At 65.4% G+C, this 19,851-nt stretch overlaps 1 protein-coding gene across 2 annotated transcripts; it reads left to right on the top strand.

The window, feature by feature from the left end:
- Positions 1 to 535: 535 nt before the first annotated feature.
- On the top strand, positions 536 to 19,220 carry COL2A1 (collagen type II alpha 1 chain). Of its 2 annotated transcripts, XM_042796777.1 has the most exons (54): positions 536 to 672; positions 2,612 to 2,812; positions 3,695 to 3,711; positions 4,009 to 4,041; positions 4,185 to 4,217; positions 4,374 to 4,427; positions 4,553 to 4,654; positions 4,736 to 4,813; positions 5,008 to 5,052; positions 5,145 to 5,198; positions 5,309 to 5,362; positions 5,475 to 5,528; positions 5,629 to 5,682; positions 5,779 to 5,832; positions 5,963 to 6,007; positions 6,153 to 6,206; positions 6,335 to 6,379; positions 6,499 to 6,552; positions 6,644 to 6,742; positions 6,933 to 6,977; positions 7,675 to 7,773; positions 9,236 to 9,289; positions 9,782 to 9,889; positions 9,991 to 10,044; positions 10,148 to 10,246; positions 11,162 to 11,215; positions 11,315 to 11,413; positions 11,499 to 11,552; positions 11,685 to 11,738; positions 12,003 to 12,056; positions 12,176 to 12,229; positions 12,360 to 12,404; positions 12,714 to 12,812; positions 12,940 to 13,047; positions 13,127 to 13,180; positions 13,261 to 13,314; positions 13,415 to 13,468; positions 13,565 to 13,618; positions 13,699 to 13,806; positions 13,948 to 14,001; positions 14,096 to 14,149; positions 14,862 to 15,023; positions 15,142 to 15,249; positions 15,700 to 15,807; positions 16,050 to 16,103; positions 16,204 to 16,311; positions 16,844 to 16,897; positions 17,014 to 17,121; positions 17,309 to 17,362; positions 17,547 to 17,654; positions 17,751 to 18,039; positions 18,166 to 18,353; positions 18,622 to 18,864; positions 18,995 to 19,220. In XM_042796777.1, exons 1-54 carry the CDS (start codon positions 588 to 590, stop codon positions 19,139 to 19,141), a joined length of 4,458 nt encoding a protein of 1,485 aa, XP_042652711.1. In that variant the 5' UTR covers positions 536 to 587; the 3' UTR covers positions 19,142 to 19,220. The 2 variants fall into 2 exon arrangements, with proteins under 2 accessions (XP_042652711.1, XP_042652712.1); XM_042796778.1 differs by lacking the exon at positions 2,612 to 2,812 and having other exon boundaries at positions 537 to 672.
- The last annotated feature ends 631 nt before the right edge of the window (positions 19,221 to 19,851 follow it).

Raw genomic sequence — 19,851 nt, 5'->3', positions numbered from 1 at the left:
AGAATGGAGGGGGGGGGGGGTGTCGCAGCCCCCAGCGACCCCCTGGGAGTGGGGATTCAACCCTCTGGGATGTAAAGGAATGATGAGGGGGGGGAGGGCGGGATCTGGGACCCTCGGGATGGGATGGGATGGGGGTGTGTGTGTGTGTCTCAGTCTTCCTGAGCCCCCCCGGGATGGAAGTGTGTGTGTGGGTGTGTGGGGGGGGGTTGGGGTGTGTGGGGTGTGTGTGGGGGGGTGTGTGTGGGGGGGTGTGTGTGGGGGTGTGTCTCACGCTCCAGGACCCCCAGGATGTGATGGGGGGGGGGGTGTGTGTCTCACCTCGCAGCTCCCCACAGCCGGGCTGGGGCCGTCCCGGGGGGGGGTGTGTGGGGGGTGTGGGGAGGGGGGGGGCCACAGCCCCATCGTGTGTCCCCCCCCCCCCAGTCCCTCCCTCCCTGGCCGCCGGTGCCGGGCCGGAGGAGGGCCGGGGGGGCCGGCCCGGCTCGGGTTACACGGCCCGGGGGGCCGCGCCGGGACATATACGCGGCGGCGGGGCGGCGCGGGCACTGCTCGGCCCGACGCACGGTGAGGGGCTCCGCCGCCTCGCCATGCCCGGCCGCCGCCCGCTCCGCCTCGCCGCCGGCCTCGCCATCCTCTTCCTCGCCGCCGTCGCCGCGCAGGACCGAGACCTCCGTGAGTAGCGACCACCCCCTCCCCCCCCCCACACCCCCCCCCCCACCCCAACTCCGGTCCTGACCCACGGCAAAACACCCACCCCCCCACCCCCCCCCAACCCGAGGGGAGCTGCGGGATGGCGGGAAAAGTGTGCGTGGGGGGGGAGAGGCTGGAGACACGGGGGGACAGCGTGGGGTACGGGGGGACAGCGTGGGGCACCGCGGGACAGCGTGGCACAGAGCGGGGGCAGCGTGGGATGGAGGGGGAGGGCGTGGGATGGAGGGGGGGGAAAGTTTGAATGTAGTGGGGGGGGGTGCGGCGTGGGTTGAGGGGTGGGCGGCACAAGGAGAGTGGGGGGACAGCGTGGGGACACTGGGGGACAGCGTGGGATGGAGGGGGGAAAGTTTCAGGGTAGTGGGGGGGGGACAGCATGGGGTGTGGGGGGGGTGACACAGCGTGGGGACACTGGGAGGCAGCAGAAGGAGAGTGGGGGACAGCGTGGGGACACTGGGGGACAGCGTGAGGGGGGGGGGACGACAGTGTGGGATGGATGGGGAAAGTTTAAGGATAGTGGGGGGGACAGCCTGGGGTGTGAGTGACAGCGTGGGACACTGGGGGACAGCAGGAGAGTGGGGGACACCGTGGGGACACTGGGGGGCAGCCTGGGATGGGGGGGGGACACACACACAGCATTAGGACCATGGGGTACAGATGGGACAGCGAGGTGCAGCTTGGGGACAGCAGGTTACAGTGTGGGGACAGTGGGGGACAGCCTGGGGACGTGGGGTACACTCTGGGATAGCAGGAAACAGCCCAGGGACATGGGGGGCAGCTTGGGGACAGCAGGGTCCAGCCTGAGACATGGGGTCCCGTTGGGGACACAGGGTGCAGCTGGGGACGGGGGGGTCCAGCCTGGGGACACTGAGGTCCAGCCCTGGGGTAGCTCCTGGGGGGGTGCTGGAGGATGTCCTGGGCACCTTGGGGGACACCAGAGAACATCCCAGGGACCCTGGGGACACCAGGGCATCTCCTGGGGATCCTGGGTGACATCCCAGGGACCCTGGGGCACGTTCCGGGGACCCTGGGGACATCTTCTGGGACCACCGCAGCACATCCCAAGGTCCCTGGGGACACCAGGGCACCACCCAGGGACACCTGGGCACCTCCCGGGGACCCTGGGGTGCATCCTGGGGACCCTGGGGCACGTCCTGGGGACACCTGGGCACCTCCTGGGGACACCTGGACACCTCCTGGGGACCCTGGGGCACATCCCGGGGACACCTGGGCACCTCCTGGGGACCCCGAGGTACCTCCTGGGGGACACCAGGACACATCTTGGGGACACCTGGGCACCTCCTGGGGACCCTGGGGTGCATCCTGGGGTCACCTGGGCACTCCCGAGGGCACCGGGGTGTCTCCTGGGGGGACACTGGGACACATCCCGGTGACCCTGGGGCAACTCTGGGGGAGCTGGGGGGTGCGGCCTGGGGATACCAGGGCCCCCCCCCCCCCTCCCAACCCCCCTCCAGGGACCCTGGGGGACACTGGAGACGCTGCCCAACGTCCCACTGGAGGTGTGGGGACCCCCCGAGTACCCCAAAGAGAGGGGGACAGCGAGTGCCACCGGGGTGGGGTGGGGGGAATGGGATGCTGGAAACCCCTCGCTGAGCTACCCACCCCGCTTCTCCGGGACCCCTCAGGAAGGGGGGGGGGGGGGGGGGGGGGGCGCTCCTCCTCCTCCCCAAAAACTAACAGGGGATTTAGGGGGGGGGTGTCCCCCCCCCCATGATGGAGTACGGTGGCAATTCCACCACCTCCATCATGGGCGACTGCGGTCCCCCGCCACCCTCACCCCCCCCCCCCCCCTCCCCAGGCAATGGGGGGGGGGTGACGCATCCCCACCTGCTGCACCCCTTCCTTCCCCCCCCCCCCCCCCCCCAAAACCTTCTCCCCACAGCCGAGGCGGGCAGCTGCCTGCAGGACGGGCAGACCTATAGCGATAAGGACGTATGGAAACCGGAGCCGTGCCGGATCTGCGTGTGCGACACGGGGACCGTCCTCTGCGACGAGATCATCTGCGAGGAGCTGCGGGACTGCCCCAGCCCCGAAATCCCCTTCGGAGAGTGCTGCCCCATATGTCCCACTGACCAGCCCAGCGGTTGTAATTTATTTATTCTCTCCCTTTAATTAATAAATAAATTACCCAGCCCCATGGATGGGCTTTGGAGAGGGGCTGGCGGCGGCGGGGAGGCAGGGGGGGGGGGGGGAAACATCCATGGGGGAGCCCCAGGGAAAAGGCAACTTGCCCCCCCTCCTCCCCAGGGGGGGTAAAAAAAAAAAAAAAAAAAAAAAAAGGAAAAAGAAATCATCCCAGGGTGGAAATAATCCTGGTTTGGTTTGTTTTGACTTTTTGTTTTTTAAACCCCAACTGGCAGGTGGTTTCAAAGCCAGGAGGGGTTTGGGGTGGTTTTCATTTTTGGGGTGATTTTCTTTTTTTTTTTTTTTTATATAAAAGGGATTTGGGGTGTAGGGGGGTGATGCTGGGGGGACCGTGGCCATAGACTGCCCCCCCCCCCCCCACCTCAGGCATCCCAGCAAAAGGGACGTTTAAATGGGGTTTCCATCCCCCAAACTGTGATAATTCACCCAGAATGATGGAAAAGCACCACCCCCCACCCCCCCCCCCCAGGAAGGGTTGTGACCCCAAAACCCCCAAACTCCCAAAGTTGCCTTTTTTAACCCTTCCCTGCCCCCTCTTGGGGGGGTGTGTGTGTGTGTGAAGGGTTGAGCACCCCCCCCCCCCAAAAAAACCGCATGGCCTTGCTCCTGCATGCTGAACCCCGCTTTGCGTACCCCGCCACCCTGCTTCGGGGGAGCCCCAGCACTCCTGTGCCCCCCCGGTTTGGCCCCACAGCCCCCCCAGGAACATCACCACCCCCCCAGGCTGGGGACAGAGGCACCTCATGTTTTTCTCCACACACCACCCCCCCCCAGCCCGTCCTCCCTCTAATTTCTCTTTATTTCTTTGTTTTTCCAACAGGGCAACCTGGCCCCAAGGTGAGGCTGGTGTGTGTGTGTCCCACCCCATCCCGGGCTCCCAAAATCCTGAGATTTTCCCCCAAAATGGGGGGATGGGGGGGGGGGGGCACACACTCAATGCAGGACCCCTGAGCACCTGCATGGGGAAAGCAGCTCTGGGGTTGTCACCTCCCGGGGGGGTTTGTCACCTCCTAGGGGGGGGTTGTTACCTCTTGGCGGGGTTTGTCATCTGGGGGGGAGAGGGGGGGAGAAATTTGGAGGGGGGGGAGGTCTGGGTGCGCCCCCCCTTGGCTCACCCCATGCTTTGCCTCGCAGGGGCAGAAGGGTGAACCCGGTGACATTAAAGATGTAAGTTTAGGGCGTGTGCTGGGGACACCCCCCCCCAAAACGGGGGGGGGACACACCTGCTGTTGGGGTGATTTGGGGGGGGTGGGGTTCCCGTTTGCACCCACCTCACCCCACCCTTGTGTGTGTGTGTGTGTGTCCCCCAGGTCGTAGGACCCCGAGGGCCTCCGGGACCGCAGGTGGGGGATCATCATCATCATCATCTTCATCATCATCATCATCGTTTCTCCGGGCACATTGCTGGAATATTTGTGGGAGGGGGTTAGGGGGGGGATTGGGGGGGGGTCGGGGGGTGTGGGGGGAGATCTGACACCCCCCCCCCCCTCCTCTCACAGGGCCCGGCGGGTGAGCAGGGACAACGAGGGGACCGTGGTGAGAAGGGGGAGAAGGTAAAAATGTACCCCCAGCCCCAGCACCCCCCCCCAGCACTGGTGGGGTGCTGCAGAGAACTGTCACGCTCACCGCATGGATGACCCCCCTTTTTTCTTCCCTACCCGCCCCCCCCCCCTCCCAGGGTGCTCCTGGCCCCCGGGGGAGGGATGGAGAACCCGGCACCCCTGGAAATCCCGGCCCCCCTGGTCCCCCTGGACCTCCTGGCCCCCCCGGCCTCGGTGGGGTGAGTATCAGGAAGCTTTTTTTGGGGTGAAACAAGGGGGTTTTGGGGGGACGGGCGCGCTCAGCCCCCTTCCCCTTGCAGAACTTCGCAGCTCAGATGGCAGGCGGCTTCGACGAGAAGGCTGGAGGCGCGCAGATGGGCGTCATGCAGGGACCCATGGTAAGGGCCTCCCCCTCCCCCCCCCCGCCTCAGATTTGGGGCCCCCCCTCAAGCCCCCCACGCACCCCAGGGGGACATGGCGGCCAGTGTCACCTTGGAACAGCCCGTATCACCGGTGGTGGGGGCTGTCCCCATTCTGGGGGGGACACCTCACCCCACCACCACCGTGACACTGTTGTCTCCCGCCCCCCCAGGGCCCCATGGGACCCCGTGGCCCCCCCGGCCCTTCCGGAGCTCCCGTAAGTATCCCCGCCCCCCCCCCGCCCCCCCAAGCTCGGGGGTCTCTGGGTGAGCACCCACCACCCCGCTGATGCCACCGTCTCCTTTCCAGGGTCCCCAAGGATTTCAAGGCAACCCCGGTGAGCCTGGCGAGCCCGGCGCTGCTGTGAGTGTGTCCCCCCCTCCTCCATGTGTCATCCCCCCCCCACTTTCCCCACCTTGGGGACATGCCCCCCACCAGCTCCCGCTCACCCGCTGCCTCTCTGTCCCCTTTAGGGTCCGATGGGTCCCCGGGGACCCCCGGGACCTCCCGGAAAACCCGGTGATGACGTGAGTCCTTTGCCGCGCCGGCACCTCCCGGCAAAGCCCGGCTGAGAACGGGCCGCTCGTTGCAGCAGTGGCTCCAGCCAGAGGGTGATTTTATTCTCAATTTGCCCTGCAGGGCGAGACTGGCAAACCTGGCAAATCCGGCGAGCGTGGCCCCCCCGGCCCCCAGGTAAAGCTGGATCCAGCCCCCCGCCTCCCCCCGGGGGATGGAGACCCCCCCCGCGTCCCCCACTTCGCCCCCAACCCTTTTTCTCTCCGCTCGTTTGCAGGGTGCTCGTGGCTTCCCCGGGACACCCGGCCTCCCCGGAGTGAAAGGCCACCGGGTAAGCACGTGTGTGTCCCCCCCCAGGGTGGCCCTGTCACCCAGTGGCACAGAGGGTGACACCCCCCCCCTCTACCCCCCATCTCTTTGTCCCCAGGGCTATCCCGGCTTGGATGGTGCCAAAGGAGAGGCAGGAGCTCCTGGAGCCAAGGTAAATGTGGGGTGACCATCCCCATGGTGTCAGGGCTGGCGGGGTGACCATCCCCGTGGCGTCGGGGCGCGGGGCGGGGGGGGCAGGGGGCTACACTCCAGGGCTCACCCTCTCTGCCCTTCCCCCTCAGGGCGAATCCGGCTCCCCCGGCGAGAACGGCTCCCCCGGCCCCATGGTGAGTCTTTGAGCTGGGAAATGGGGGAAACTGAGGCACGGGCGAGGCGCGGGGAGGGGGGGGGGTGTATTGCCCATCCCCCAGCTCCAGGCTGGGCGCCACAGAGCCTGACCCACCGCCCTGTGTGTGTCCCCCCCCTCCCCAGGGTCCCCGTGGGCTGCCCGGTGAGAGAGGACGTCCCGGCCCCTCCGGTGCTGCGGTGAGTGTGACACCACCCGGGTGCCCGGTGGCACCCCGGTGGCGGGGGGGCTGCTGGCAGGAGGGGGTCCCCTGTCCCCCCGCGGTGCCCCCCCCCCATGATTCCCGCCACCATCTCCCCCCCCACAGGGTGCTCGTGGCAACGACGGTCTCCCCGGCCCAGCTGGACCCCCTGTAAGTAAAGGGCTGCTTGGCCCCTTCCCGGGCTGCCGTGTCACCCCATGGGGGGGACAGTGGGGTCCCCCAGGGCCCCCCAAACCCTGAGCAGACCCTCACGTTCTTCTCGCCCCCAGGGACCTGTCGGCCCAGCTGGAGCCCCCGGCTTCCCCGGCGCCCCCGGCTCGAAGGTAAGGGGGAAGGGGCGGCTCTCAGCGGGGGAAACTGAGGCACGGCACCGGCTGCGCCCCCCCGCCCTCACCTCATCGTTCCTCCCTCCAGGGTGAAGCTGGTCCCACCGGCGCACGGGGTCCCGAGGGTGCCCAGGGCCCCCGCGGTGAATCCGGCACCCCCGGCTCTCCTGGCCCTGCCGGCGCCCCCGTAAGTGTGTGTCCGTGTGTGTCCCCCCAACCCCGCCATGGCACAGTGGCTTGTCCCCTCGTGTCCCCTGGCCTGGGAGCCCCGGGGATGGGGCCGAGCCTGGGAGGGGGGAAGGGGGTCATCCTCTGCTTGGCGGTGGGGAAACTGAGGCACGGGGAGCAGAGCCAGGCTCAGCGGTGTCTTCTTTTAGGGTAACCCAGGGACTGACGGCATCCCCGGCGCGAAGGGCTCGGCGGTGAGTATGGCTGGGGAGGGGGACGGGGTGTCCTGAGCCCCTGGGAGGGGGGGCCCGGGGGTCGGGAGGGGTGTGGGGAGGGGCTGAGCTGGGATTTGGGGACCCTGGGGGACACGGGGCTGTGGGAGGATGCTGGGGGATCGGAGCAGATGCGGGGGCGGGGGGGGGTTTGGGAGATGCTGGGGCATGCTGGGGGATGTGGGATGCTGGGGGACATGGGGACACGGAGGGGTGTGGGGGTGCTGGGGGACACTGGGGATGCTGGGGGGTTGTGGGGATGCTGGGGGACACTGGGGAGGGTGCTGGGGGACACTGGGGATGCTGGGGGGTTGTGGGGATGCTGGGGGACACTGGGGAGGGTGCTGGGGGACACTGGGGATGCTGGAGGTTGGATGCATGGGGGATATAGGGATGCTGAGGGGTGTGGGGATGCTGGGGGACGCTGGGGAGGGTGCTGGGGGACGCTGGGGAGGGTGCTGGGGGACACGGGATGATGGGGGGTTGTGGGGGTGCTGGGGGACGCTGGGGAGGGTGCTGGGGGGCGTGGGGTCGCTGGGGGCTGTGGGGACCCTGCGGGACACGAGATGCTGGGGGGACGTGGGGACGCTGGCAGACACGGGGGACACGGGGCCGCTGGGGCAGGCGGGGGGACACGGGGGACATGGGGACGCTGGGGGACACGGCCGGCTGCCCACAGGGTGCCCCCGGCATCGCCGGCGCTCCGGGCTTCCCCGGCCCCCGCGGCCCGCCCGGCCCCCAGGGAGCCACCGGCCCGCTGGGACCCAAGGGACAGACGGTAAGAGCCCCCCGAGAGCCCCCCGAGAGCCCCCCGAGATGGGGACCGCGGCCCTGGCCGCGCCCACTGCCGCCTGACCCCGCCCACCGGCAGCACGCCCCGCCCGCTGACAGCTTGCCCCACCCACTCCGGAGCAGGCCACGCCCGTTCTCCCCCAGGCCACGCCCCCGCTCCCAGAGCCCTTGCGGGTCCTCCCCAGTCGCCCTCGGGTCACTCCCAGGTCACCCGCTCCTGGTCCCCAAAGGGGCCACTGGGGACGGGGACGGGGATGGAATGGGACAGGGATGGGGATGGGGACGGGGTGGGGACGGGGTGGGGACGGGGATGGGGTGGGGACGGGGTGGGGATGGGGACGGGGACAGGGTGGGGACAGGGATGGGGACAGAGTGGGGACAGGGATGAGGTGGGGACAAGGACAGGTAAGAGGACTGGGATGGAGACAGGGATGGGAACAGGGATGGAGACACAATGGGGACAGGATGGGGACAGGGATGGGGATGGGAACGGGGTGGGGACGGGGTGGGGACAGGGATGGGGATGAGGATAGGGATAGGGATGGAATGGGACAGGGATGGGGATGGGGACGGGGTGGGGACGGGATGGGGACAGGGATGGAATGGGACAGGGGTGGGGATAGGGACAGGGGTGGGGACAGGATGGGGACAGGGATGAGGTGGGGACAAGGACAGGTAAGAGGACTGGGATGGGGACAGGGATAGAATGGGACAGGGATGGAAACACGATGGGGACAGGGATGGGGATAGGGACAGGGATGGGGATAGGGACAGGGATGGGGATGGAATGGGGACAGGGATGAGGTGGGGACAAGGACAGGTAAGAGGACTGGGATGGAGATGGGCATGAGGAAAGGGATGGGGACAGGGATGATGGGGACGAGGATGGGGATGGGCACAAGGACAGGGTTGAGGTTGGGGTCAGGAATGAGGATAGGAATGGGGGAGAGGAAAAGGGATGAGGACAGGGATGGGGCTGAAAATGGGGACAGGGTTGGGGCAGGGATGAGGTGGGGATAGGGACAGGTAAGAGGACTGGGATGGAAGTGGGGATGAGGAAAGGGATGGGGACGGGGATGGGGGCAGGAGTGGAGACAGATGGGGACAGGAAGGGGGGGACGGGGATGAGGATGGGCACAGGAAAGGAGACAGGGATGGGGTGGGGACGGAGGTGGGGGTGGGCTTGGGGACAAGAATGGGAGCAGGAATGGGGTATGGGAATGAAGATGGGGAGAGGATGGGGCCAGGGTGGGGATGGGAGTGAAGGTGAGGCTAAAGCTGAGTTGGGGCCAGGGATGGGGCCAGGGCCAGGATGGGGACGGGGAGGGGAGGGGGCCAGGCAAGAAGTTGGACACAGGGACGGGGCCAGGGCCTGGCGAAGGGACCGGGGACGGGGACAGCCGCGGGGACACTGCGGCCTCGTCCCCCACCACCCTCTCGCTCCCCAGGGAGAACCCGGCATCGCGGGCTTCAAAGGCGAACAGGGGCCGAAAGGCGAGACGGTGAGTCGGTGGGGCGGAGGAGGGGGGTCACATCCAGCATCCCCCCCCCCCACCGCAGCTGGGGGTCCATCCCGCAGCCCCTCGCTCCCCATCCGGGCCTGGAGCGTCTCATCGGCATCTAACGAACCTCTTCCCCTAACGAGGCCCCTCGAGGGGCAGCGTCCCCCCTCCCGCAGGGGAACAATAGCCGCTGTGTTCGTGTGTGTGTGCGCGTGTGTGTGACCCCCCCCCCTTTCGCCGGGGACATTCCCCCCTCGCTTCATTAACCAGCCTCAATGTGCCGGGCCGGATCCCCGCCGCGGTGGCCGCCGAGCCCCGGCGCCGGCGGGACACGTGGCACGGTGAGGGGCTCCTGTTCAGCACCCCTGGGGTCTGTGATTTATTGGGGGGGGGGAGGAGGGGGCGGGGATGCAGGCAGGGCCCCCCCCGCCCTCCCCAGCACGCTGCGGGGGAGGAAGGTTTCTCATGACCCCTTTTCCTCCTCTTCCTCAGGGACCTGCAGGACCCCAAGGTGCCCCCGGGCCGGCTGGTGAGGAAGGCAAGAGAGGAGCCCGCGGTGAACCCGGTGCTGCCGGCCCCGTGGGACCACCTGGAGAGAGGGTGCGTGGCCCTCCCCCCCCCCCCCGCACCCCCCCAGCAAGGTGCTGCTCCCCCCAATTCCCCCCCCCGACTTCACTCCTCCTCCTCCTCTTCCTCCACAGGGTGCTCCCGGCAATCGCGGCTTCCCCGGGCAGGATGGGCTGGCTGGACCCAAGGTGGGATGTCGGGGTCATGGGTGGTGGGGGGTCCAGGGGGGGTGACCACCCTTTGAACCCCCCCAAACTCACCCCTTCTCCCCCCACCTCCCGCCCCGCACAGGGCGCTCCGGGCGAGCGTGGCCCCGCCGGCCTCGCAGGTCCCAAGGGAGCCACCGGTGACCCCGGGCGCCCCGGAGAGCCTGGGCTGCCCGGAGCCAGGGTAAGCGCCGGGGGGGTCGGATCCTGCACCCCCCCGTGGGGGGCAGAGCGGGAGGGGGGGGCTCCCCCCTGCTTTGGAGGGGGGGCTTGGCTGGGGCAGGACCACCTGGGGACAGTGGTGACGCTGGTGGGACCTGCTGGGGTCAGCGAGGGGGGTCTTTGGGGGTCGGTGAAGGTGCTTTTAGGGTCGGTTAAAGGGGATTTGGGGTCAATAAGGTGCTTTTGGGGTCAGTTAAAGTTGTTTGGGGATCAGTTAAAGTTGTTTTGGGGTCAATAAGGTGCTTTTGGGGTTAGCCAAGATGCTTTTTGGCATTAAGATGCTCTTTGAGGTTGGTTCAGTTGCTCTTTAGTGCTAATTAAGATGCTCTTTGGTGCTAATTAAGATGCTCTTTGGTGCTAATGAAGACGCTCTTTGGTGCTAATGAAGAAATTCTTTGGGATTAGTTAAGATGCTCTTTAGGGTTAGTTAAGATGCTCTTTGCTAATTAAGATGTTCTTCAGGGTTATCAAAGGTGCAGTTGGAGTTAGTGAAGATGCAGTTTGGGGTTAGCAAAGATGCTCCTTGGTGATAATTAAGAAGTTCCTCGGGGTTAGTCAAGATGTGTTTGGGGTTAAGAAGCTCTTTGGGGTTAATCGTCTTTCCTGGTGCTAATTAAGATGCTCTTTGGGGTTGGTTAAGATGCATTTGGGGTTAGCAAAGGTGCTGTTTGGGGTGAAGATGCTCTTTGGGGTGACTGAAGATGCTTTTTTGGGGTTAGTCGCCATGGTCGCGGGGTTAGGCAGACCCCCGTGCCCCCCTGGGTGAGCCCCAGGCCCAGAGCAGTGGCCGGGAGCTGGGCAGGATGGGGTGCTCAGCGTCCCCCCCACCTCGGGGCCGTCTGCCACAGCCCCCCCCAATTCCTTCCCTCCACCGCAGGGTCTCACCGGCCGCCCAGGTGACGCTGGTCCTCAAGGCAAAGTTGGCCCGACCGTAAGTGACACTCCCTGGGGTGGGGGGGGGGGTGGCATGGGGACACACCCACCTCCCGGGGTCTGACGAGGTCCCCGCTGATGTCCCCCTCCTTTCCAGGGTGCTCCCGGTGAGGACGGCCGCCCCGGCCCCCCCGGCCCGCAGGGTGCTCGCGGCCAGCCCGGCGTGATGGGTTTCCCCGGTCCCAAAGGTGCTAATGTGAGTATTGACCAATTCCTACCCAAAATGGGGCTGCAGCCCGGGCGCGGAGCCCGTCACCGTCACCTCTCTCCCCTCTCTTTAGGGCGAGCCTGGAAAAGCCGGTGAGAAAGGACTCCCCGGTGCCCCGGGGCTGCGGGTGAGTTGTTCTCCCTCCCTCACTGCCCCCCCAAAAAACACCTCCTGGGGTTGCTCCACCATTGCCATCCCCTGAGGCATGCGCAGTCCCTGGGTGGGGAAACTGAGGCACGGGGGCATTTCTCCTCTGTAGGGTCTTCCTGGCAAGGACGGTGAGACGGGAGCTGCCGGCCCCCCGGGACCTGCTGTGAGTGTTGCAGCCGGGGCCAAAACCTGCTTGAAATAAGTGGGGGGGGGATGGGGGTTGGGGGTTGCAGCCCCCCCCAGATCTGCGCAAAGCACCACCTCAGGTCTGCTGGGGATGGAGCCTCCGCGCTCCCCAGCCCCCGTGGTGTTGGGGCGTGGGGATTTCGGGATCCCCCCATGCTTCTGGCTCTGCCCAAAATCTTGGGGCAGGTGAAGCCCAAACCCCGAGAGGTTTTGGGGTCCTTCACCACCGTCCTTCCCGCAGGGCCCTGCGGGCGAGAGAGGAGAACAAGGAGCCCCCGGTCCCTCCGGCTTCCAGGTGAGCACGTAGAAGGGGGGGTTTTGGGGTGCTGGTGTTGGGGTGATGCTCATGGGTGACCCCGAGCCCCCAGTCCCCGGGGGTCCCGCTGCCCTAACGCCGCTGCCTTCCCCTCCCAGGGGCTGCCCGGGCCACCAGGTCCCCCCGGAGAGAGCGGCAAACCCGGAGATCAGGTGAGGCCTTGTTTTTCCTCCTCTCAGACATCCCCTGGCTGCAAAGGGGGGGGCAGGACCCCCAACAGCCCCCAGGGATGACCCCCAACTCTTTTTTTTTTTTTTTTTATTCCCCCCCGCCCCGCCGCAGGGTGTTCCTGGAGAAGCCGGTGCTCCCGGTCTCGTCGGTCCCAGAGTAAGTATCACCCGTCCTCCCGGCTGCGGGGGCAGGATGCCTGTCCCATGGTGGGTTTGGGGGGGCTCGAGGGGGTTGGCAGAGCCCAGCCGCCCCCATCCAGGGCCGTCGGCTCCCCCAGTCCCGCTGGCTCAGCCTCTGCTGCAGCCTGTCCCTGCCCTCTCCTCCCAGTACATCCCAGTCCCTTCAGGGCGGTGCGGGATGGATGCTCTGCCCACTCTCCCCGGGGATGCGGATGCAAAGGATTTTGTGACCCTCACCGTGGCCTCTCCCTAACCCTGTCTATGTGTGTGTCCCCCCCCCCCCCAGGGTGAACGCGGCTTCCCCGGTGAACGTGGCTCTCCCGGCGCACAAGGGCTGCAAGGTCCCCGCGGGCTCCCCGGCACCCCCGGCACCGACGGACCCAAGGTGGGTGACAAGAGGGGACAGGGCCTGGTGGTTCGGTGTCGCCAGTGGAGCTGTGACACTGGGGGTCAGTGTCGGAGGGGGGGGTGTGTGTTGGCACCCCGATAACTGCACCTTCGCTCTGCTTTAGGGTGCAACCGGACCGGCCGGCCCCAACGGCGCCCAGGGTCCCCCAGGGCTGCAGGGAATGCCCGGTGAGAGAGGAGCAGCCGGCATCGCCGGTCCCAAGGGAGACCGGGTAAGTGACGGATGCCGGAGGTGTCCCGAGCAGTGTCAGGTCTCAGCTCGGCTCACCCCACCTCTGTCTTGCCCCACAGGGAGATGTCGGAGAGAAAGGTCCCGAGGGAGCCCCCGGAAAGGACGGCGCACGCGTAAGTGGGGCGGGGACACGGCGGGCGTGGGGTGAGGGATGCTCGCGGTGACCTCGCCCTCACCCATCTCTCCTCCGTAGGGTCTGACGGGTCCCATCGGTCCCCCCGGCCCCGCTGGCCCCAACGGCGAGAAGGTGAGAGCCCAGGCAGCCCCTCGGCTGCTCCTGACTGAGGGAGATGCCACCCACCCCCCCCAGCCCCCGCCTAAACTCTCCATCTTTTTTTTTTTTCCAGGGTGAATCCGGCCCTCCCGGTCCATCCGGCGCTGCCGGTGCCCGCGGTGCCCCCGTAAGTGCCATCCCCCCAGGTGCTGGTGGTGCCTTTCACCCCCCGTGTGTGTGTGTGTGTGTCCCCATTTCACTCCCACCTCTCTCTCCCCCGCAGGGTGAACGCGGTGAGCCTGGTGCTCCTGGTCCCGCCGGATTTGCCGGCCCCCCGGTGAGTATTTGGCCCCGGCCCCGTCCCGTCCCCGGCTCCAGCGTCGGCTCAACCCGCTCACGGCGGCCGCTTCCCCCCAGGGTGCCGACGGGCAACCCGGTGCCAAAGGCGAACAAGGAGAGCCCGGGCAGAAGGGTGACGCTGGCGCCCCCGGTCCCCAAGGTCCCTCTGGCGCTCCTGGCCCGCAGGTGGGTACCCCAAAACAGGGGGCGAACCCCACAGCGGGGGGGGGGGGTTGTCCCTATCCCCAGGAAATTTGGAGCATCGCCTGACAGGCGTGTTGCAGCTCCCCTTGGCACGTTTCTAACCCGTTTTCCTCCTCTTCCCAGGGTCCAACTGGTGTAACTGGTCCCAAAGGAGCCCGGGGTGCTCAGGGTCCCCCTGTGAGTATGGGGGGGTGGGCTGCAGGGGTGGGGTGGGGGGGCTGGGGGGAGTGCGGGGCAGTGTCTGAGCCGCCTTTCTCCTCTCCTTCCCCAGGGAGCCACCGGATTCCCCGGCGCCGCCGGCCGTGTGGGACCACCCGGCCCTAATGTGAGTCGGGGGGCAGCTGGGATCGCTCGGGGGGGGGGGCTGCTGGGATCACTTGGGAGCACCCGGGATCTCTGGGGGGGGCTGCTGGGATCACTTGGGAGCACCTGGGATCGCTCGGGGGGGCTGCTGGAATCATTTGGGAGCACCCGGGATCTCTGGGGGGGGCTGCTGGGATCACTTGGGAACACCCAGGATCACTTGGGGGTGCTGGGATCACTTGGGAGCACCTGGGATCGCTCAGGGGGGCTGCTGGAATCATTTGGGAGCACCCGGGATCTCTTTGGGGGGGGCTGCTGGGATCACTTGGGAACACCCAGGATCACTTGGGGGTGCTGGGATCACTTGGGGGCACCCGGGATCTCCCGGGGGGGCTGCTGGGATCACTTGGGGGCAGCCCAGGATCACTCGGGGGTAGCCAGGATCACTTGGAAGCACCCGGGATCCCTGGGGGGGGGGCTGCTGGGATCGCTTGGGGGCAGCCCAGGTTGCTCACCCCTGGGTTTGGGGGCTCGGGAGATGCTGCTTGCGGCGAGTCCCTGAGCTCAAGAGCCCCTGGGTGACACCAGGCAGCTCATCACCCCACAAAAAGGGGATTTTCTGCGGGTCTTCGAGCGCGGGAGCCGACCCGGAGCCCCCAGCAGCACCGGGATGTGGCGATAGAAGTGGAAAAGCCGCCTCTGTTTGCACTAACCCCCCTTTCCTCCCCCCGCAGGGTAACCCAGGCCCCCCCGGTCCCCCTGGCTCTGCTGGCAAAGACGGTCCCAAGGGCGCTCGCGGCGACGCCGGTCCCCCGGGCCGTGCCGGTGACCCCGGTCTCCAAGGCCCCGCCGGTCCCCCCGGCGAGAAAGGCGAACCTGGCGAGGACGGCCCTGCAGTATGGTTTTTTTTTTGGGGGGGTGGGGGTGGGTGAGGGCACCTCCTTCCATGCTTCTTTGGCGCTGGGCCACCCCCCCCATGGGGTCTGATCCCCGCCCTGCTCTGCCTCCCCACAGGGTCCTGACGGTCCCCCCGGCCCCCAAGGTTTGGCAGGACAGCGCGGCATCGTCGGGCTTCCCGGACAGCGTGGTGAGAGAGGCTTCCCCGGGCTGCCGGGGCCATCGGTGAGTCGTCACCCCCCCGGGCTCAGCACCTTCATCCCCCCTGGGCCCGGCCTCATCCCCCCAAGAGCTCTCGGATCAGCCCAACTTGGCTTTCCCGACCTCAGCCCCGTGAATTTGGGTGCTTTGAACCCTGCGCGGCAGCTCAGAGGCTGCTGAAGCCCCGTGGGGCTGCGACGAGCTGGGCACGGGGCCACCAGCCACCCCCTTGGGTGCAGCTCAGGCACCCCCAGGACCCCAGTTCTGGGTGTGGTTTGGGGTTTTGCAAAACTACCAGGAGCCGCCGGTGGCATCGGGGCTGGGCAGTAACCGAAGCTTATTTGGGCAGAGAGGCCTGGCAGCCTTAAAACGAAGCACAACGAAGGGCTGCACTGGGATTTCTCCCACTTGTGCACGTTTTATCATGGCCTTTTTTTTTTTTTTTTTTTGTAATTTTTCCCCTCCTTCATTTAGGGCGAACCTGGGAAACAAGGAGCACCTGGTTCTGCGGGTGACCGCGGCCCCCCCGGCCCCGTGGGTCCCCCCGGTCTGACAGGTCCTGCTGGCGAACCTGGGCGTGAGGTAGGCAGCAGGCCGGCGCACGGAGAGGGAGGGGAACGGTGCTTCCACCCAGGCCGGGCTCGGGACGATCCCGGTGTAACCCCAACATTCCTGATCCCGCGGCTGGAGAGCCCTGCGCCGTCGCTCAGCTCCCGGCGATCACCAGCACCTTTTTGCCAGCGGTTTTTGCTTTGGGAGGGGTGTTTGCACATGTCCTGCTCCCCCTCGGGGTCAAAACTTAATCCCTCCTCTCCTTCTCCCAGGGTAACCCCGGCTCCGACGGACCCCCGGGCAGGGACGGCGCAGCCGGCGTGAAGGTGAGCTTGCCCGTGTGTTTCCCCCGGCGCTCATTATCCACGCGCCCTCCCACCCGGCCAAAAATCCCGTGGGTCTGATCATCCCCTTGCCTCGGCACAGGGCGATCGTGGCGAGACTGGTCCCGTGGGTGCCCCCGGCGCTCCCGGCGCCCCCGGCGCTCCCGGCCCCGTCGGTCCCACCGGCAAACAAGGAGACAGAGGCGAGACGGTAAGTGCCGGCACGTTGGCGAAGGAAACGGCTCGTTGGGTTTGAGGTCTTGTTAGGGGAGACAGGAACTACCCCCAGCGCAGATAAAGGAAGAAATAGCAGTGGCCCCCCCCAGGAGCAATTAGCTACTCAGAGTAATTGGCAGAGCCAGGCGGGGGCCGTTAGCGGCTGTGGCTAATTCAGTGGTGCCCTGAGTGCCGTTAGCGGCTCCGAGCGTCTTCCTGAGGATTCATGAGCACCAAGAGCCCAGTTCGGGCTCTGCCTCCGCACAAGCGCTGCCCGGGGAGCTGTAAGCACCGGGAGGCTTAACCAGGGAAAATCTGCCAGCCTAGTTATTTGCAGAGATCGTTACTTGGCGCTGATGCTCGGGCTGAGGTTATTTAAAGATCCCACCCGGTGCCGGATTTCCTGGTGCTGCAAGCAGGGCAGCTCGCAGGCAGTGGGGCTGGCTCGGACGCCCCCAAAGGCGCAGGGCACCCCCCACCATCCCGTGCTCCTGGCCCCTTTCGACTCTCTGCTTTTCTCTCCCCAGGGTGCGCAAGGTCCCATGGGTCCCTCCGGTCCTGCTGGCGCTCGAGGCATGCCGGTGAGTGAGGCCGGGCCCACCGGGGTGTCCCGTGTGTGATGCACAAGGGTCCTGGGGCACGGTGGGCAGGGGTCTGACCCCCCGAGGCCTGACAACGTCCTCTTCTCCCCTTCCAGGGTCCCCAAGGGCCTCGCGGTGACAAGGGTGAGACGGGAGAAGCTGGAGAGAGAGGGCTGAAGGGCCACCGTGGCTTCACCGGGCTGCAGGGTCTTCCCGGACCACCCGTAAGTGTTGGTTTTGGGACGGCAGCACGCAGGCCGCCCGCACCACCGCTGAGCTGGGTGCGGCTCCTTCAAGGTGGCTGCGGCCACGGGCAGAGCCCCCCAGCCCGTGCAGAGGTTTTGCTCGGGCTGAGCATCCCTCAGTGCCGGCCACGGAGCTGTACCCATCCCCTCCTCACTTCCTCCTCAGGGTCCTTCTGGAGACCAAGGTGCTGCTGGTCCCGCGGGTCCCTCCGGTCCCAGGGTAAGTCCTGCCCATGGCGCTTGGGGAGATGAGAGGAAGGGGAGACACCTCCATCCTCAAGCTCCCCCCCGCCCCGAGTTGCCTGCCTCACCGGCTGACGGCAGGAGCTAACGGCTCCCTAGCACCTTCCCTGCCTTCTTGCAACGACCTAACCCACCCTCCCAACGCTGGGGGTCTCTCCTAGGGTCCTCCCGGCCCCGTCGGCCCCTCTGGCAAGGATGGCTCCAACGGCATGCCCGGCCCCATCGGTCCCCCCGGCCCCCGCGGACGAAGCGGCGAGCCAGGTCCCGCGGTGAGTACAAAGGCTGTCGATGGTGGGGAAGCGGGTGTGGGGGGGTGTCCAGCTCACAGAGCAGCCCGTCAGGATCGCATCTTCTTCCTCCCATAGGGTCCTCCCGGAAACCCAGGTCCCCCCGGTCCTCCCGGCCCCCCAGGCACCGGCATCGACATGTCAGCTTTTGCCGGGCTGGGTCAGACGGAGAAGGGTCCCGACCCCATCCGCTACATGCGGGCGGACGAGGCCGCCGGCAGCCTGCGGCAGCACGACGTCGAGGTGGACGCCACGCTCAAGTCCCTCAACAACCAGATTGAGAGTATCCGCAGCCCCGAGGGCTCCAAGAAGAACCCGGCCAGGACCTGCCGTGACATCAAGCTTTGCCATCCCGAGTGGAAGAGCGGTAAGAGCCTCCATCCCTGCCTCCTCCTCTCCTGTCCCTCTCCTCCAGCCCCAAGAGGACAGCGAGGTCCACGATGCTCTTTGACCTCCAAAAATATTCACACGCTGTTTGTCCTCCCTGCTGCAGGAGACTACTGGATCGACCCCAACCAGGGCTGCACCTTGGACGCCATCAAAGTTTTCTGCAACATGGAGACGGGCGAGACCTGCGTCTACCCCAACCCCAGCAGCATCCCCAAGAAGAACTGGTGGACCAGCAAGACCAAAGACAAGAAGCACGTCTGGTTCGCAGAGACCATTAACGGCGGTTTCCACGTAAGTGGCCCCCTGAGCTGGTGCCGCACTCCAGGAGCGGGAAGGGAGCTTGAGCCGGGGAAGGTGTTGGGTGTCTGGTTGGAGGGTTGGGATGTCCTTCCTTGGGGTTATGTTGATGGATGTTAGATGAGGGACTGGCTGTTGGAGTTGGGTCACTTGGCCTTTGATCTATCTGGGCACATAAAGTATGGAAGTCCCCTCAAAAGGTGGTTGAAAACGGGGCGGTGGTGACACTCGCAGGCTTTGACATCTTGCCTCTTCCCTCCAGTTTAGCTACGGCGATGAAGAGCTGGCGCCCAACACCGCCAACATCCAGATGACCTTCCTCCGCCTCCTGTCCACCGAAGGCTCCCAGAACGTCACTTACCACTGCAAGAACAGCATCGCCTACATGGACGAGGAGACGGGCAACCTGAAGAAAGCCATCCTCATCCAAGGGTCCAACGACGTGGAGATCAGAGCCGAGGGCAACAGCAGGTTCACGTACAGTGTCCTGGAGGACGGTTGCACGGTAAGCCCATGGGCGCCTGCGAGAGAAAGACGTAGCCAATGAGTTGGGGTTCAACCCACGAGGCTGCTGTTGGTTCGGGGGGGGGCTCAAGAGCGTCTGCTAACATCATCCCTCCCTGTTTTCTCCCCAGAAACACACTGGCAAATGGGGCAAGACGGTCATTGAGTACCGATCACAGAAGACCTCGCGCCTGCCCATTGTAGATATTGCACCTATGGACATTGGTGGAGCCGATCAGGAGTTTGGTGTGGATATTGGCCCAGTCTGCTTCTTGTAAAAAGAATTGTTTTATTTGTGTGTTTGTTTGTTGTTGTTGGTTGTTGTTTTGTTTTGTTTGGTGGTTTTTGGGTTTTGTTTTTTTTTTTTTTTTTTTTTTAAATCCAGCCCAATACCGTAAATGAAAACTTAAAAAAAAAAAAAAACAAAACAACAAAAAAATACCAAAAAAAAAAAAAAACCAAACTCACCCCGAGGACCTGAGTACTTTCCAATCGCTCGTACAACTTCTGCACTGAATGGCTGCAACGACCCCTCGATTCACGCCCTTCCGTCGGGGACCACCGCCTCGGATTTCCAACGCCGTCTGGGCAGGCTGCGAAATAAAAAAAAAACCCCACGGTCTTATTTATTTATTCTCTTCCTGTAAGACCTATTTTTTAGGTCAGGTGGAGGTGGGAATCTAACTGGCAGGTACGATGGCCCTTCCCTGCAAAAGGGATCTCACGAATCCAGGTATCACAAATCCCCTCCCGCCCCCCGCCCTCCCCCTGTGTATCACCAGCAGGAGTGCTAATGTATAATACAACAACAAAAAAAAAAAAATGGTGCTATTCTTGTAAAACAAGTCTGTATTTTTTAACATCAGTTGATATAAAAAAAAAAAATTTTGGTGGAAAGTACAAGTTGATCTGGGCTTTTGTTTGTGTTGCTCTCTGCTGTTTGCCGCGGTCTAACGCCTTTTTCCCCATTTCCAGCCATGATAAAGGA

Source organism: Tyto alba, unplaced genomic scaffold, assembly GCF_018691265.1.
Source record: "Tyto alba isolate M040663 unplaced genomic scaffold, T.alba_DEE_v4.0 Super-Scaffold_23, whole genome shotgun sequence".
Classification (NCBI taxonomy): Eukaryota; Metazoa; Chordata; class Aves; order Strigiformes; family Tytonidae; genus Tyto; species Tyto alba.
Note: the sequence above shows the minus strand (reverse complement) of the source record. Positions and strands in the feature narration are given on the sequence as shown.